Source organism: Agelaius phoeniceus, chromosome 4, assembly GCF_051311805.1.
Source record: "Agelaius phoeniceus isolate bAgePho1 chromosome 4, bAgePho1.hap1, whole genome shotgun sequence".
NCBI lineage: Eukaryota > Metazoa > Chordata > Aves > Passeriformes > Icteridae > Agelaius > Agelaius phoeniceus.
The window spans coordinates 64864350-64880916 of NC_135268.1; the positions used below are offsets into that span (position 1 = coordinate 64864350).

A 16567-nucleotide genomic window follows, 5' to 3' on the forward strand; every position below is an offset into this window, starting at 1 on the left:
CAAAACTACAAGTTATAACACATAAATAAAATAAAGACACTCTGCCACCTCTGTCAAACTGAGGGTTCGGGGTTGTCTTACCATTTCTAATTAATTTCATAAGGCTTGAGTTTCTCAAAGATTGATATGATGGCTCCAGGTCAAACAAAACTATTTAATACTTCTGTGAATTTGAGGGTCTGTCCTCTTTAACCATGGGTAAAATTCAGAAGCACTGGTTTCCATACAGGTAGAAGAAGCCCTTCATTATTTCATAGAGGTTTTGTAGGGATAAATATAGTGACAATCTGCAGAGAGAGAGGCTGCAGTAGCAAACCCTCTAGGGAGAGCTGTAGAAGAAACTCAGATGGAAAGATGGACACTAATAATTATGAATATTGCTGAAGGGATGAGCTCATCCAAGATTCTGAAGAGACCTCACAAGAAACTGAAGTACAGTCAGAGAACACTTCACCCCTGGTTCATGATACAGGAGGACTTTTCACAGCAGGAGCCAGGACCAGGCTGAAGAATTCCACCAGCCAGAGGAAATGGCTACACCAGAGATAGCAAATTGCCTCTGAAATCAGTTTTAATCCAATGTATTCAATAAACACAGGCAGAATGTTGGAGGAGTTAGAAGACTGGAACTAAAAACAATTATTCATGAAAAATAAAAACACACAGGATATATTCCTCAAACTGAACGGTCACAGCATCTCCTGATTTCAGAGCACAGAACCCTGAACAAACACACCTGTGAAATGATGCTAGGTACATAATGCAATGCATTAACCTCAGCCTTCACTGCCTCATCTTTCACCAGGTATCCCATAATAATCATTCTACCATTCAGGGCATGAATGACTCCTTACAGAATTGCCATTAAAATAAACCACACTCAGCTCAGAAATGATAAATGCTTTCTCTCCAACTGTGAGATCTAAGAACAAAGGCCAATACCCCAATATAATCTGAAGTTCAGTATTTCATATATTCTTAGGGCCAAAATAAAGACAACTAATTATTCCAGGTAATTAGAATCATCTACATTGTTCTCCCCAACTCCTCAAGTGAGCTGTCCTGATTTACAGGAGCAGATGATGTTCTGCAGTTTTATGGAAAAGAACAATTTTTAATTTAAGCATTAAGACACACAGCAGATTTTCCAATTCAAAACACTGTTGTCAGCTTTTTAGAGATGTTTTCATAGAAACATTACATTCCCTTTTCCAGAGCATGGCTCAGCTCAGCTCTCCTGAGGCAGAGACAGAAAGTCCTGCTGCAATGCCAATGCACAAGAGACCAAATACACTTTTCCAGGCTGTTCCATGTCCAGCAGGGCACCCACAGCACTGCTTTAGCCAGTCCCATTTAGACAGGTGAGCACAAATGCTCTTCCTCAGCTTGCACCTGAATCACAGCAAACACTGTAGCTTTAGCCATGCAAAGAGAGAGGCTGCATTTCTCTTTTAGAAGTTGCAAGGGCTTTATGAAGAGATGCTTGTGAACAATAAAAATCAACATGAATAGGTTATACATTTGTGTTCTTATAGAAAGACAGTAAAATGACAGGCATTTGTGCCTGCAGCTGTATTTCACCATGAAAGAATATTTTAAATTTAATTCAGTGGTAACTGGAAGGAAAAAAAAAAACTTTCCTATTTATGTTTAAAAAATACTTTTTTTAGAGAGACTGGTACTTCTAAGTCTTGTCAGGTGCAATGGAAACAAAGTAATGTACACAAAATCAAAGGCTTCAATTCCATGTATTCTGGTTTCATATATCCCAAATTCCAACAGGGGGTAGCATTACACTTCTGCAAGAACATTTGTTATTGAGAATACACTCAGTTTCCCCACATTTGATAGTCTGAGCTTCCTTGTACAACAGATCTGTTAATTTCCATTCATTCTGCACCCAAGGAAACCACATAAGGCGGAGACTCCAGCAAAACTCCCCTAACACTGAAACTGAGGCTCAGATGGGCCCAAGCAGGTATGAAAACCAGATCTGACTCTGTGCAAACAATCAGTGTGTGCTTCTCAGCTCATTCTTCTTGCTCAGCACATGACACAAGCAGGAGAGGCAAGGTGCTCACAGATGGGATGCAACCCCTCACATGATTCTCTCCCTTTGCATTTTAAAGTTCACAAGAGTGACTGTGCCCCCACTGAGCACCTCAGTTGTGCAGAAACACCTGTGAACACCTGGCCAGGGGGAAGTACTGCTGTACATTTTCTCAGAACAGACAGCCCAATAGAAACCACAGAGCTCTGAGTCAGAGCATTAACCCATCTCAAGGTAGTCACAGTCAGTAGAAAAGTACTATGGAGCAGGAGGCTTGGAGAGGCTGAAAATAAACAAGAAGGATCATCATTAACATATGGACCTATGGACACATGTGCTCACAAAGGGATTCAGGTGGTCTTGCTCTTGTGGTTAGCAAAGCAGCAATTTATGGAAAATTTACACACAAAAGTGCATGAAGCATACCTTTACCCAAATTTTCTGCTTGCAACAAGATTTAAAATCCAGGCCAGCTATTAATGAAGAAAAGGGATCCCTTTTTGCAAATAAAGAGTTCAACTCTACAGCTGCAGTGACAGTAAATAGAGAAGGACTCGAAAACATTTCAAAAGTTGGCAAAGTGAAATCTCAGATCTTAGAGGCAAATTAAACCTGCCCCTATAGGCTCTTACAGATAGAGAAAGTTAAGCTTTAATTACCATTTTGAAACATTCACCTGGGGAAAACCCTAAGAAAAGTCTTTTTCTTCCTCTATTTCCCCAAAGACTGCTGTTCCACAGTGTGAGCTTATCTTCTGCTGGCACTAAAAATACACTTGTGCCTGTCTTGTAACTGATGGAGCTATGCCAATTTACATTAGACTAGTTACTTGATTCCTTCCTTCCAGCCCATTCCACAGAAAGACACAGAGAAAAGAATCCTTGTTATAACCTGTGCATCTACAATGAGAGAACTAGAGTGGGCTTAATTATGGGCCTATGAAGAACAAAAATGAAAGCCTTGCAATATGATCTTCACATTCATTTTCCTCCTTTTTCAACCTCACATTTAGAGCTATAGTTAGTCAACTTCTCCCAGAAAAAATATTAACAAGATAATCAGTGATCATCAGTACAAAGAAATGGATGGAAGGAGAAGGACAAATAAGGGAGGAAAAGCTCAAAATAGTAAAATTAAGACAAGTGTTTTTCTTTATCCTCAGCCCATCACTGAAATTATGGTTTGTCAAAAGTAATGAAACTATAATTAAGCTGCACAGCTTCAAAGGACACAGAAACTTAACTATCCATGGGGGCTGCTCCCAGGCTTCTTCTGTATCAGAGAGCAGTGCAATAAATGATCAGGCACAATTATATCTGTAGTTTTCTCCAAAGTCTCCTATAGTAGTTATCTCCATAGCACGTGTGCTCTGCTTGACTTCATGTCTCCAGGAATGAGATGAATCAGCAAACTTCCTCTGGAAATGTTTTCCTTGTGCTACAGGGGATTCAAGTATACAGTTACCAGCCCTGATATAGCCCACTTAGCACTTCTCTGTCCTTCTAATAAACCAGATCTGGAAAAGGTTTATATTTCCTTAATATTTTCCAGGCTCAAATTTCTAGTACATCCAGAATTGCTCCCAATCAGCATTGAATTAGCAGAGGATTCCACAGAATCCAGGCTACAGCAGAGGATGTGGCTAGGGGAGAGGAAACACAGCCAGAGTTCATGTCCCACTGATTCCCAGCTGTTGAAACAGTCATTTTAGTTGATTGACAGCTGGCTGCTGCATTTTATCCTGCAAATAACCCTTTATCCTCATGTGACAAGACTTGGGAGCACAAAGTCAGCTTTAGAGCCCCTTTTCCATCTACACTTTGGAACTTGAGTGGGATTGAACTTCTGCAGAGGAAGTCCCAAGGTCTGCTTTCTTTCATCTACCCTGTTATTGGAAGAAAAGCAGGGAAAGACATGGAAGATAACTCCAAGGAGGACATACAAGCAGAGCTTGCATGCAGTAAAGGCATTTTACTGCAGCCTAGAAGTCCTATATATGACTGCTATTCACTCACACATCCTGGCTTTCATTTATCATATTAATCACATTTATTTTGACCTTAACATCCTCATCCCACCCGAGGAAGTTCAGTCTAACTTTGACACACATACACAAATTTTGCATTGTTATATTGATGCATCAAATTTCACTGGAGCTGAACCAGAGGGAACAGAAAAAAAAAAACAGTAGCTCCACATAACATTTTTCCCTACGCTTCTGTCCTACACTCACAGGTTGAATTACTGGCTGAAGATAGTTTTTCAAGGCACAAAATGTTGTTACACTAGCAGGGATGGCCAGAATGCAAGGAAGCACTTCTCTCTGCAGTGTCTTTTAGGAGTGGAACAGAAAAGTTTGTGTGCAACTGGTAAAAATAGCTTTTTTCACACTTTAAAAAAGACTTACTCAGTTGGTCAGGTGAAGTAACTGATGTCTCACTGTGTTCACCTTGGTTCTTACCCAGAGTTCCTACATTTCAAAGCTAAGTTTAGCCAGAGCCATGGGAACTCAGTTGGGTTAAGTGGCTACCAAAAATACTGCTCCAGAAGTTCCCTGCAGTCACCTGCTCCCACACCCCCTGCTAGGAAAGAGCCCAGTTTTACCTAATCCCTGTTTGGGCAAAATGGCTTTTGATCTAACAGAAAAACGGGGGGGGAAAAGTCATTGCACCCAAAAAAATTTGCTAAATTAGATTTTTTGCAATATACCTCTCCATAAGGATTTTTTAAAAGAATACATTGAGAAAACATAATACCAGCATAGTTTTTTCCTCCCTCTGTTGTTGCAACTTGGCTTGAAGTCCAGGCATATCCTCAAGCATGCTCTTGACACCTTGCACCTTTCTGAATGCTAAAAAATCACTCAGCCCTCTGGCTAATCCTGTTCTTAGAGAGAACTGATCTTCAACTGCCATGTCCTCAGTCTCAGATTTTCTGAATCAACTGAGTGTAAGGCTCCCACATTCATAACTTTTTTCTGATAACTGCAGTTCTTGAAAGACACCATTCTTCAAGCTCAATTTCACACACAAAAAAAATCTTTTGAAATAACTTATGCAGAGCCACTGCTTTGTGGTCTTTCATTAAATAGAAAACAGCTTTCAACTATTTGTTGAAGTTATAAAAATTATTGATAGACTTGCCACAATTTAAAACAAAAATTGTGGAGCAGCTGCTTCATCCTGGCAGGTTGATTTTTTCCTTTAGCAATTCTCATTAATGACTTCCTTTTCTGTCCACAGTTCTCTAAAAAGGCAAACAAATTTTCTGTCTCTCTCACTGCCATGTGGACAACATTGCATTTAATATAATCTTTAGCACTTGGACAGAATTTTCAAGATCCAAAGTCCTGTAGAAACACCATCCCATCAGACAACAGCCCTGAGAAAGAAATACAGATATCACAGATAGAGTGAGGTAAGCTGGTCACAAGAAAACCCTGCCACAAAATCCCTGCATCAGTCCAAATCTCAAGCTGCCTACCTCTCTTTAGAAAGTGAGACAGTGCCCAAAACACCCCTCTGCCATCACAAACCCCTGCCAGCAGCCTGTCTGCTATAGACAAGCAGCTTTATAGCATGGTGGGCAGGTTTGTCAGATGCACTCAACACTCAGTCAGGCAGAGCAAGAACACCAGATTGCAGTATGGATTCTTTCTGTATTCCCTCAGGTCCAGAGCAGTCAATTCCACTCTTCTACTATGGGACAGGGTTTGAAATCTGCCTGTTTTAAATATCAAAGGTTCATCTTATTTATTTTAACTCACATGCAGCCCCAATCTCTAATGAAGTGAACATTTTAGCTACACTGATTTCAGTGGCCTTGCTTCCAGGAGTGTCAAAGGAAAGGAGCTGAAGTCTGCACAAGACTTCTGCTCAACTCAGAGGGACATTTTGGTCAGAACTGTACAGTTGCATGAGAGGTAAATTTGACACTCTCATCTTCCTTATGGGCTTCTAGAGAATTCCCTCTCCTTTCTCCTCTAGGCAAGTTCCCTGGCATTTCAGCAAAAGCATTCAGACCTCTGCATAATAAAGCAATAAATAAAATCTCAAGGAACTTTAAAAACAGTCCATCCTGAAAACTAGTAGGCATTTTTCTATCAGAATGGCTTATGCACATTTACTACCTTCTTTGCCTATGGGAAGCATTCATTCAGTTCTGAACATATAAATATATTTCAGTGATTCATTTCTCAAATTGGTTTCAGTACAATGAAACCATGGAGCAGGTTCAATGGAGTAGGTAATAAACCATTTTCTATTCAGTAGATTTGTTGCCACACATTTTCATGCTAACAAATCCCAAAATTGCATTACCCATAGGAAGATGTTGTTACCGTGTTATTACATTTCACAAACATAATAGCTGGAAAAATTATTTGTTCTTTATGACTAAAGTACTGTAACTTGGAATAAGGTTGGATATGACAAACATTTGCCTACACCACAACACAACCAACACCTTCAGATATAATCTGATTACAAGTAATTACAACTCACTGTTATTCTGCTGATGTGTTATCAGCCAGACTGAAAGAATTTCCATGGATATCTTGAAGTAATAAGTATATTGGGAATCTTGAATTACCAAAACTAATTCCACTCTTATCTCTTGTCCTGAGTTGTGGACAAGCTTGTTTATTGTTGTTGAACACATTTCACCCTTCTAATTTGCATACTTCCAGTTTTAAGTGGCTCTGTCAAAAAAGGTTGGTAGGAAAGGTCACACCCCTACTGAGCATCTATTTTCAGTGCTCTCATCTACTCCCAGGGAGCTGCTGTCAGCCCTCCAGACATCCCACCTAAGTGATTGCTATCCTACTGACACTCGCCAGTTCCTTCTGAGCCATGCAATTACTTTGATATCACTGACTGTTAATCAAAACAAAATATTTCCTGCAAGTCTTTTTAATGCACAACCTTAAAAATAGAATATTGGCAGACATTACAAACATTTTTTCAGAAATGCAAGTCAAGGAATTGAGGTTTTTTGAAAGTAACTTTGTTTATGATCTTCCAGGAGGAGATAAACCATATGGGAATCAAACTTGGGAATCTTAATCCAGGGCTGCTACTGGAGCTATTCACTTCCCCTGAGTTCAGCTCTATGTAATCTATGCTTTCCTTACAACTATGCTTTTCCTGAGTTTCCATCCCCTGCAGGTGAATTTTATTTCCTCCCTTGTAGAAAATGAAAATAGAAAGTGTCAGCTAACACTTTGTAGGATTCTGTTAAATTTTTCCAGAAATAAATGGATTTTTTTTTGGGGGGGGGGGGGGGGGGGCAGGAAAGGGGAAGATAGAAAGAGAAAAAAAGAAAAAAAAAGCCTTCCATTTTCTCATTTTGGCCACATTCCAAGCAATCTGAAGAGTCTCTTTTACAGCTGGATCAAAACCAGAAACCCCACAAACCCCACATTCCAAAGGGAATTTTTTTCCCAGCTTTTATTGTCATATGACTCCTCCTTCAAAGCATTTCTTTCTCTCTCTTCAGAAAAGCTACTGCTCCTAACAGAGGAAGAAGTAGCCATCATTACATTTTATTATTACTAATAATAAAAGCTATTATCCAGCTTGATTTTATTTAGGGGAGGAAGCCAATTTTCTCGTTTGTTCATTGTGATGGGGATAGAAGGTCAATAATGGGGTTTATCAAGATCTCCAAAGCTCTCTGACAGAAAAGCAATCCAGCAACACTTCTGTTTGGTACAGAAGAATGAATTCTGCTGAGCTACATTGTCTGCATGCCCTCACCTAAGGAAAGATGCTCTCTTCTCTTGACATTGCTATCATTTCACTCACCAGTGCTTCTGTGGCAGGCACCCCTTTTCCCATTACAGACCACAGGCTGTCTGTTCCCCTTAGTGCCAGAGCCCAGGATGTGCTAACTCTTATTATTCCAAATTTAGATTAAAACCCTTAGTCTTTGCACAAAAGTTTGTGAGGATTCTTTCATGAGAGATGGAGAGTACCCGAGTACAGATTTTTAGACAAGAGATAAGGTAACCTCTACAGGGCTCAAAGCAAGTCAGATCTGCACTGCCCTGGGAGGGTTGGCATGTCTCATGTGTTCCTGTGACATCTCAAATCCAAATTCTTACCCTTGACCTCCTCCATGCCCACCTTTGGAAGAGCTGGGTCACTTATGTGAGTTCCTACCAGCAACAGCAATGGAAAAGGAAGCTGGGTCTCTCCTTGGTTACTGGGAGTGAAGCCTGAAAGCTGCCAAGAAGCATTAAATACTGGACAAGTTAACTGGGGAACTGGGAAGAAAAAAACATTCTTCCTTTCCTGCAAGCTGACATTAAGCAATATCTCTACACAGTGCATGAGCACACCTGGATGGGAGATGAGATCAAGAGGATGGAGATCATCTCTACAGTAGACTTGGGCTCCTGGCCAAAGCTACAGTAAGGAAAACAAAACAAATGTAGCTTTAAGCCTGACACTACATCCACCTGTTTTAGGCCCCTTTTTTCTGTCAGCTTCAACTGGAGAACACACTTCTGCTCATCTTTGATCTGCACAGCACTGGGTGCTTTTCTCCAGCTCCAGAAATGACTGCATTTCATTGTCAAGAGCAGCAATGATCATGGGTCTCCTCAATTTCAGAAAGATACTGTGGGAACATTAGTGGGCTATAAGAGGCTTTTGAATTTCTGAAAAGTCTGAAGAAAAACACTACTTTATTGTAAAAATTTCAGAGCCTTCAGAGCCTTTTACAATAACTGTAATGTAAGTAAAATGCCAGATGGGCAAATCATTGTCCAGTGCAGGCACCTCATTTAGTGGTGACACGTGCTGGGAGATGCACATCACTGCTGGTTCACGTATCACAGTCAGGACTCACAGAAAAACAACTGGAATTAAAGCTTGAAAGAAAAGAGCACAACAGCAAGTTTTCTAATTCATGCAAAAAGCCAGCAAGACCCAGATCCAGAAACCTCACAAACACATCATTCAGGTCAATAATGACAACTGACTTCCAGGCTCCTCTGAAGTGCAAACTGCTCCTGTTATAGTTCTGACAGTGTTGCCCAACTGCCCAGAGCTCTGAGATTAGAGCAGAAATACAAGCAGCAACAATGCTCTAGAAGATGACAAATGCATCCTTCTCAGCTGAGAATTTAGACAGCTTGTAGCTTTTTTAAAGGTGGGAGGAACATAAAATGTTACAGCACCACACATCAGTACTGTAAAAAAAGAGAAGTAAAAGATGTGCAATTACAAATAATCATGTTCCTACACTGTCAGAGAAAGCATGGAAATAAACACAGTACAAGATAAACACATAAGGTTTTCAGTCTCCTGGGGAAAGAAGTAATGACTCCCAACAGAAAAAAAATAGCTAAATTAAGGTTGTAGGTAACAGTACATTGTGATTTCTTTAGTATCTGTTTTAGTACTACATTAGAAAAAGTACTTGATTAAAAGCCAAAAAAAATTAAAACATTCTCAGTTACACAGATATGGCCATGTAGTCATGCAGCTGCCATTTCTCAGATTTCACTAAGAAAGTTAACACCTTACAGGCCTTGTCTTTCACCCCTTTCAAAAGGAGCATCTACAATGACAGGAGAAACACCAGCTAACTCTAGGGTTAAGGGTTTTGTTCAGGATTTGGAAGATTAAGGCTATATTCCCAACCCAGTGACAGGCTGCTCATGATCCTGGTGAAATTAGTACCAGGCAAGTCAGTGTAGGATGCTCTAGAGCTGAAGCCCCTTCTCTGCCTGAGGTCACATCAGCTGCGCTCCTCCCTAGGCTTAGTCTCTCTCCCTGGTCTACAGTGCACAAGGGACACAGAGATATTCACAGTTTCTCTAGAACACAGAGACTCTGCACTCAACAAGGCTGCAGGTGATTAACCAGCCCTGAAAGGAGGCCATGGGGCTGCAGCATCAAGCACAGCAGTAAAGAGCCTGCTCAAGGCATGGACATGCCTTCCTGTGGAGTTGTAATGCAAAATAAAGCAGTTTCTACAGGACAGACTGAAAGAGTTCAATATCCTACCACCGAGCCAAACCAACTCCTCACTTAGCCTGAGATCCACGTGCTCCCAAGGCAGCTGCCAGGCCTCTCTGGATTGAGTAGGGAAGGGTTCTCAGCCCCTCAGTGCTGTGGATCCTGCTGCCTGACAAAACCCCTTCTGTCCATGAAGACCATCACATTTCTGTATTTCCCCTTACTCCAGACATGCTGGGAGATTCCAAGTTTGAGGCACAGAGTCACTGTGGTGACTCACAGAGAATTTGGGTAGATTAGTCCTAATCTGGGACCATATTGTCCCCAAGGAGGCCTTGGTATTTTAAAATCATCAACTCAAGTTGGTGGCTGAATACCAAAAGAGATTGATGACAACAGCCACACACAAACTCACAACTTCTTTTCCCCTCTATCATAGCAAGTTAACTACCAAAGCAGCACTCATGACTATATTTCTACACAAATAAGAACTCCCACTGACATAAATATGAGTTTAGCATGAGCTAGACATACATAAATGTAATTCCTACTAATAAGCACATTTGGAGCTGTCAACAGTTATTTAAGTATAACACTAAGTAGCATGAAGAGACAGCCATAAACACTCCATATTAATTCAACTTGCAAGAAGAAGGTCAGGGGACAAAAAGCAAAGCAAAACGAAACCCAGAACTTTTCAGATGGACTAGGACAAAACCAGTTGGAAAATAATTTTATTTTTCAGACTTCTAAGAAAATTTACAAACAATGGTGGTGTAAAAAAAAACCCTATAAAAAAGTTGACATTTCTCAAACTATAGCATCAAAGGAAGTTACAGAGCAACAAGCATACAATGAAATTCTATTCATCAAATTAGTATTAGTTAAGTAGTTAAAAACATAATAAGTAAAGTCTAATAATAAATCTCTACAGCTTACTCAGAAATTGTAACAATCAATTCTGAGCTTAAATTATACTTACAATAGACAATTAATTCACCTCTGCAATCATCTACAGCACTGAAATCATCTAGGTCAAATTACATAGCAAAAGCACACCTTGGAAATCTGTAAAGGACATCTTGAGCACAGCACAATTACATACAACAAAAAGCAAATCACCCTGCATGCTTGCTTCTTAACCCCCAGTGTCTGAGATACAATAGACAAGTAATAGAAGCAATATTTAGTAACTCTTTTCATGCTGGTTCTATTTTTCATGCAGAGTGACAGAAAGGCTTCCTTGCCCTGTTTTCTGTTTGAGCCTTGGCACTTTCCCAGGTCTGCTCTCCCTGTTTTCATCACCATCCTTGTCACTAGGGGAGCAGGTGGTTGTTAACAAGTCAGTCCCATCAGGACCCCCACCATGCCCATCTTCATCCTGCAACCTCTCTCCAACCCTCCACATGCTGAACTCCAACATGCACAGGAGACATGCCCAAGCCGAACTTCCATGTGCCTTTTGTGTCAAAGGGCACAAAACAAACAAATGCTTATAGCCTTAATTACTGCTGCAGACTTTACTCGGGTCACTTTAAATAGTAGGCACTTAAAGGCCATTTACGCAATTTAATTAACAGCTTAACTCAAAATTGCAAAGTAACTCCAAACACCAGCACACTAAAGCTTTTTGAGCACGAATTTGAATAAACATTAAAACCTGGTGTTTTCATCAACCCATAAATCAACTCTTCCTGGCCCTAGCTTAAATATATTCTGTTCAAAGTACAAGGAGTAATAATTATTTTTTAGTTACAGCCTATGGATTTGTGCTTTCACTGAACTCATCAGGAGAAATGCCAAAGACAGCGTCCATTAAATACTGCTAAAATAACTCATTCATGACAGTTCAAGAGAGTGCATCAAAGGGTTATTTTTTCTTTCAAAAGTAAAAACAAACCCATGAATCATTCCATTTAATGAGACTTCTTTCGTGACTGCTCATAAATGGGTTTATAAAAAAAAAAGCAGATGTGCATATCTCATGCTAAAACAAAAGTTAGGAAGAAGGTTGCACCAGTGTTTATCACTAAATTTAAGTATAGACAATATCTGAAATTCTTGCCAACTTATTAGGACAGCTAGAAACACTGTTAAACCTGGCATCACTTTGTAATAAAAGATGTGGGTATTTATGTCATTGGGGTCAACAGGCAGTTGTAGTGACATAATTTAGCTTTTCATGATTTTGAAGATATCCAAGGGAACACTCATTTTCAGCTTCCCATCTTCCCCACATAGCCAGGGTAAGATCTGAAAAATTCACATCTAAACCAACAATTCTGATCACCCAGAAACACTTAGGTCATGTGAGTTAATTGTAGCTGAATTATTTCTTTCCTCCTTGCCTATAGCAAAGCCACTTTTAAGCTTTCTAACCCCAAAGCAGAGCCCTTCCAGAAATCAGTCCTGGTCATTTTTCCCAAATTCTCCCTGACTACAGGGAGCAGTCACAGGAAGCCAACAGCAGATGTGCACCCCTCTGCCTGCAGCCACGCTTCCAGAATGGGGCTGGAGGCCTTTGAGGGCTTGTGGTGCAGGTGGCTGGCAAGGATGGCCTTGGAAGATCACTGATCCCATTGAGCACAGCCTTAGAAAACCTGTCCCACAAGTGCCTCCCTACCTGCCAAGTGCTGCAGGCACATGGCACAGGAACAGCCAGGGTGCTGTGATGGGGCTGTGCAGTGGCCCAGGCAGACAGAGCTTTCCAGTTTGCAAACATGTGAAGGCACTCAACCATGCAAAGGCATGGAACACCTCATGAGAAGAAACCAATCCCTCAAATTTATAACCTTTTAATTTTTCTTTCATCACCTACAAGGCATTCAAGCCCTTTCAACAGCAGTGGTTTATGTAATCTCATATTTAATGAAATGCACACACTTCTAATGGCAGTGTTTAATCCCTCATGCAGAAGTCTCTCTTGCTGAATCCTTGCTTCACACATTCCCTAAATTAAGCACTCCCTCTAACCTTCCCAGCCTTTCAACAGCTCACTAATACAAGCAGCTTTAACTTCTTCAAGTTTAGCCAACACATTCACAAAAAAAAATCTTCTCTAGCATGGATAAAATCAGATACATTTTCATACAATGTATAATTAATGTATAAAGCTTACTGCCATAAAAAGGCAAGAACATAGCAGGTCCAAAAAGAATTTATAAGAATATCAAAGTCTTAGATACTGGCAAATGTGTTTGGAAAGGCAAGTGAATCTCCACAGTTTAGGTATTAAGTCTTTACATGACTGGTGATAAAAAATAAATTTTTCTGCAAATAAACTGTCCTGTTTGTAGGCTGCTAGTGAAATTTTGTGTACCTGCTCTAGAGTACCTGTCATTGGGCAGTCACAGAACCAGACTGTCATGCTGACTTGACTATCTTGTATTACCCCAGTGAGAAACTGGTCTAACCTGGCTTCTTGTGCAAGGCATGTTCAAACTACAGTGACAAAGAAAAGGAAAACATCAATAAAATTAAAGTCTGCACTCAGATCTCCTTAAGAGCAGCACATACTATTTGACCTCCCTTCTTTTTTTGTAAATACTCACAGCAAGACAGGTCAGTGTCTTCCATGCTTCCTAGCCATTATATGACAAATCCAGTGCCTGAAAAACTTTTCTTTTTCACTTACATGTACCCAAAGCCAAAATTGGCCAATTTAAAGTAGTGATTGTGGTCTATATTGTTGAGTGTTTCCTTGACTAGGCAGAGATTTTGAGGAAACCATGTGCTAATCCTCTCCATTTCAGCATAAACAACAGAAAAAGTTATTACCTGTTCAGAGTATAAAGGAAACAATATTACTTATGACCTACAACTTAGGTAACTTTAAATTAATCATGCTCTATTAACTAAGGCTCGTTAGCATCCGCTCAGTGTTAGGTATTTACCTTTAGTCCACCACAGATTGGACAAGATGAAAAAAGAGCTCTTGTCATCCCAAGGTGGGGGCTACATGTGTCACAGGGGTCAGCTGAGGCCCCACCAGGTGGTGACAGCTCACTACTTTTGGAGTCTGACACCTGTCCTTGTGGTTTTGTGTCTGACCACCTTGAAACAAAATCCACATATGTCTCATCACTTGAGTCCTTGCTGCTTTCTGTGAGTAAGGATGAAGGCCTCCCTCTGTGCTGGCTGTGCTCAGCTCCCCTCCGTGCTTCCAAGTGTGGTAGCAGCAGTCTTGGGTCACTGGCACCTTGAGCTGGCAGGGCCTGGTCCTTGGGTAGTGTGGAATCTGCACTCTTCAGCTGCACTTCCTTAGAAGCTGCCTGTAACACACTCCTGGGTATATCATAAACGTGTCTGAGAGAGCTGGGAACCTGATACTCTGATCCCACACCTCTCTGGGACTCACCGTGAGGGCAAGTACATAGACTCTGATCTGAAGGAAAGTTCAATGGCAAGCTTAGCAATGATCCAAACTCATCACCATGGCAAATGTCTAAGCTCCCAGCATAGGAAGAGAAGCTCCCAGAGTAGGAAGAGTGACTACCAGTAGCTATTCCACTGTCAGAAGAGCTCTGACGTCCGATTTCCTGCAGCTGTCTGGACCGCAGGGGCTTCGGAGGGGGCTTGGTGGTGCCACGTGCCCCTTCTGGAAGGGTCTTCTCCTCTCCCAGGTGAATGCCCTTGGCAGCTGCCAGCCCATGGCTCTCCTGAGAGGTGCTGGCTGAAGACTGCTCAGGCCACACTGTCAGCCTGCTCCCAACGCTGACATCCGAGTGGCTGGTATCTGAAGATGAGCTCGAAATACTCCTATCATCTCCTGGAAAAGAAGGAAACACATCAACCTACGTTTAAAACACAATCAACAGACTTAAGCATGGCAAGTATGTACAAACAGGAAGGGCCCAGAGATTCCATCTGCTTTTTGTAAGTGGAACTGCCGTCAGAAAGCCAGAAATTCCTGCAATAACTCACAGCCCCACGGGAAAAATAAAATGCAATGGTATGTTACCTTGCCATAACCCTACCACACTGTGAAACATCATGCATTCAAGGCTAAATTTTTTAAGTTTATGCACCAAGCTCTCCCCTTTTCAAACATATTTTACTTTCATACAGTTAAGTGGGCTGCTGTACCAAAATATAGTCATACATCACTGTACAAATAAAAATAAGAATAATACTGTTATAAAAATGTTTACATATCTATATACAAACATATCCTCTGTGATTCATTTATGTCTATCTTGCAAGATAGTTTTCTTCAATAATAGTTGCAAGAAAGGCATTTTAGCAGGTAATTACTGCCATCAAAGACAGAATATTAGTGGAAAAATTAAACATTGGCATGAAAGAGCACAAGGACAAAATACAAACATCACAAACAAATAAAAACCCAAACAAATACAAAACCACTTTCTTGTAGCCCAAAGTCAGAAACTGTACACAAAGTTGGGTCATGATTTCTGACTAGAAGGACTGAATTAAAAAAAAAACAAATCAGGCATTCTTATCTATCCAGTCTCTTTTTTTTCTATCCATTCAGTTAAGTCTAGTAGCTATGTGCAAATTAAGAAAAACTTCAGGAAGTCTCACTGGAATTCAGTCACATTACCCAGCAGTGTCTAGGCCAAAGCACCATGGACATGTATATAAGCACATAATTAAGCTCCTGAGGATCTTCACAGGACAATTTTTATGCTTGTAGGCTTTAGAGTCAAGAGCAAAGCAGATGTTTGGATGATCTAACTTTGGCTATTAAACAGTTCAAATGGCAGTTCAGGGCACAGGCTCTTTTACAAATTCAGGGCTAGACACCAATTCTACTTTGATACACTAACAACTCCAGAAAAGGCATGTACAGATAGCAGAGGAAAGCACAGGAGTCCTATGTGTTACTGTAAAAATCTGCTGTAAGCCTGATGTGTGAACCATACAAGTGAGTCCACCTCACAGGCTGCACTGACTAAGGTACTTAAGCAAATATAAGATTTGATGCAGACAGTTCTTTTTAAGTTTTACATGCAAAAATTCAGTAGGACTCAGCATCCTAAATGGTCTTCCTGGTTTAATAGTGTTTGATTCAAAACTCTGCTGAGTTGAAAACCTCCAATCTACATCAAAGGACTTCGGACAATGCTGTTAGAGAACTGCCCCACAAGAAACATACCAAATCAAATGTCTTGACCATTTCTCTAGTCATTTTCTTGTAAGCTCCACATCTTATAACACAGGCCATACAACTTTTAAAGCCTGGACAGGAAGGAACATAACATAGTATTTTTATTTAATTAAAGATACTTCTTACCTCCGCTACCTTGACGACTTGTATGGGACAGCAAGCTCAAACGCTTTTCTAATTGCAAAGCTTCATGAGCCAATCTTTCTTCTGAATAGGCTGGGTTTGTACTTGGATCTTTAAAAAGAAACAGAAAATAAATAAATAAATAAGGTAACGTGGAAAATAAAAAAATAAAAAAAAGAGAAAAAGACATTCTTATGCTTGAAATGCTGATTGGAAAAATGTATGGGACAATCTGACTTCAATCATATCCTGGACATGTGCTACACAGTAACTTAAAAAAGATTCTTCAGAGATTAT

The 16567-nt window shown here is 40.4% G+C and overlaps 1 protein-coding gene across 3 annotated transcripts in view; it reads right to left on the reverse strand.

The window, feature by feature from the left end:
• Positions 1 to 16567, reverse strand: part of DOK7 (docking protein 7) — a 59933-nt gene that overhangs the window by 22368 nt on the left and 20998 nt on the right. For all 3 annotated transcript variants that reach the window (XM_077177766.1, XM_077177765.1, XM_054633716.2), the window contains 2 exons: positions 16274 to 16381; positions 13911 to 14785 (listed from right to left, as the gene is read on the reverse strand). In XM_077177766.1, coding sequence (XP_077033881.1) covers positions 13911 to 14785; positions 16274 to 16381 — 983 coding nt within the window. The remainder of the gene's footprint in view (positions 1 to 13910; positions 14786 to 16273; positions 16382 to 16567) is intronic.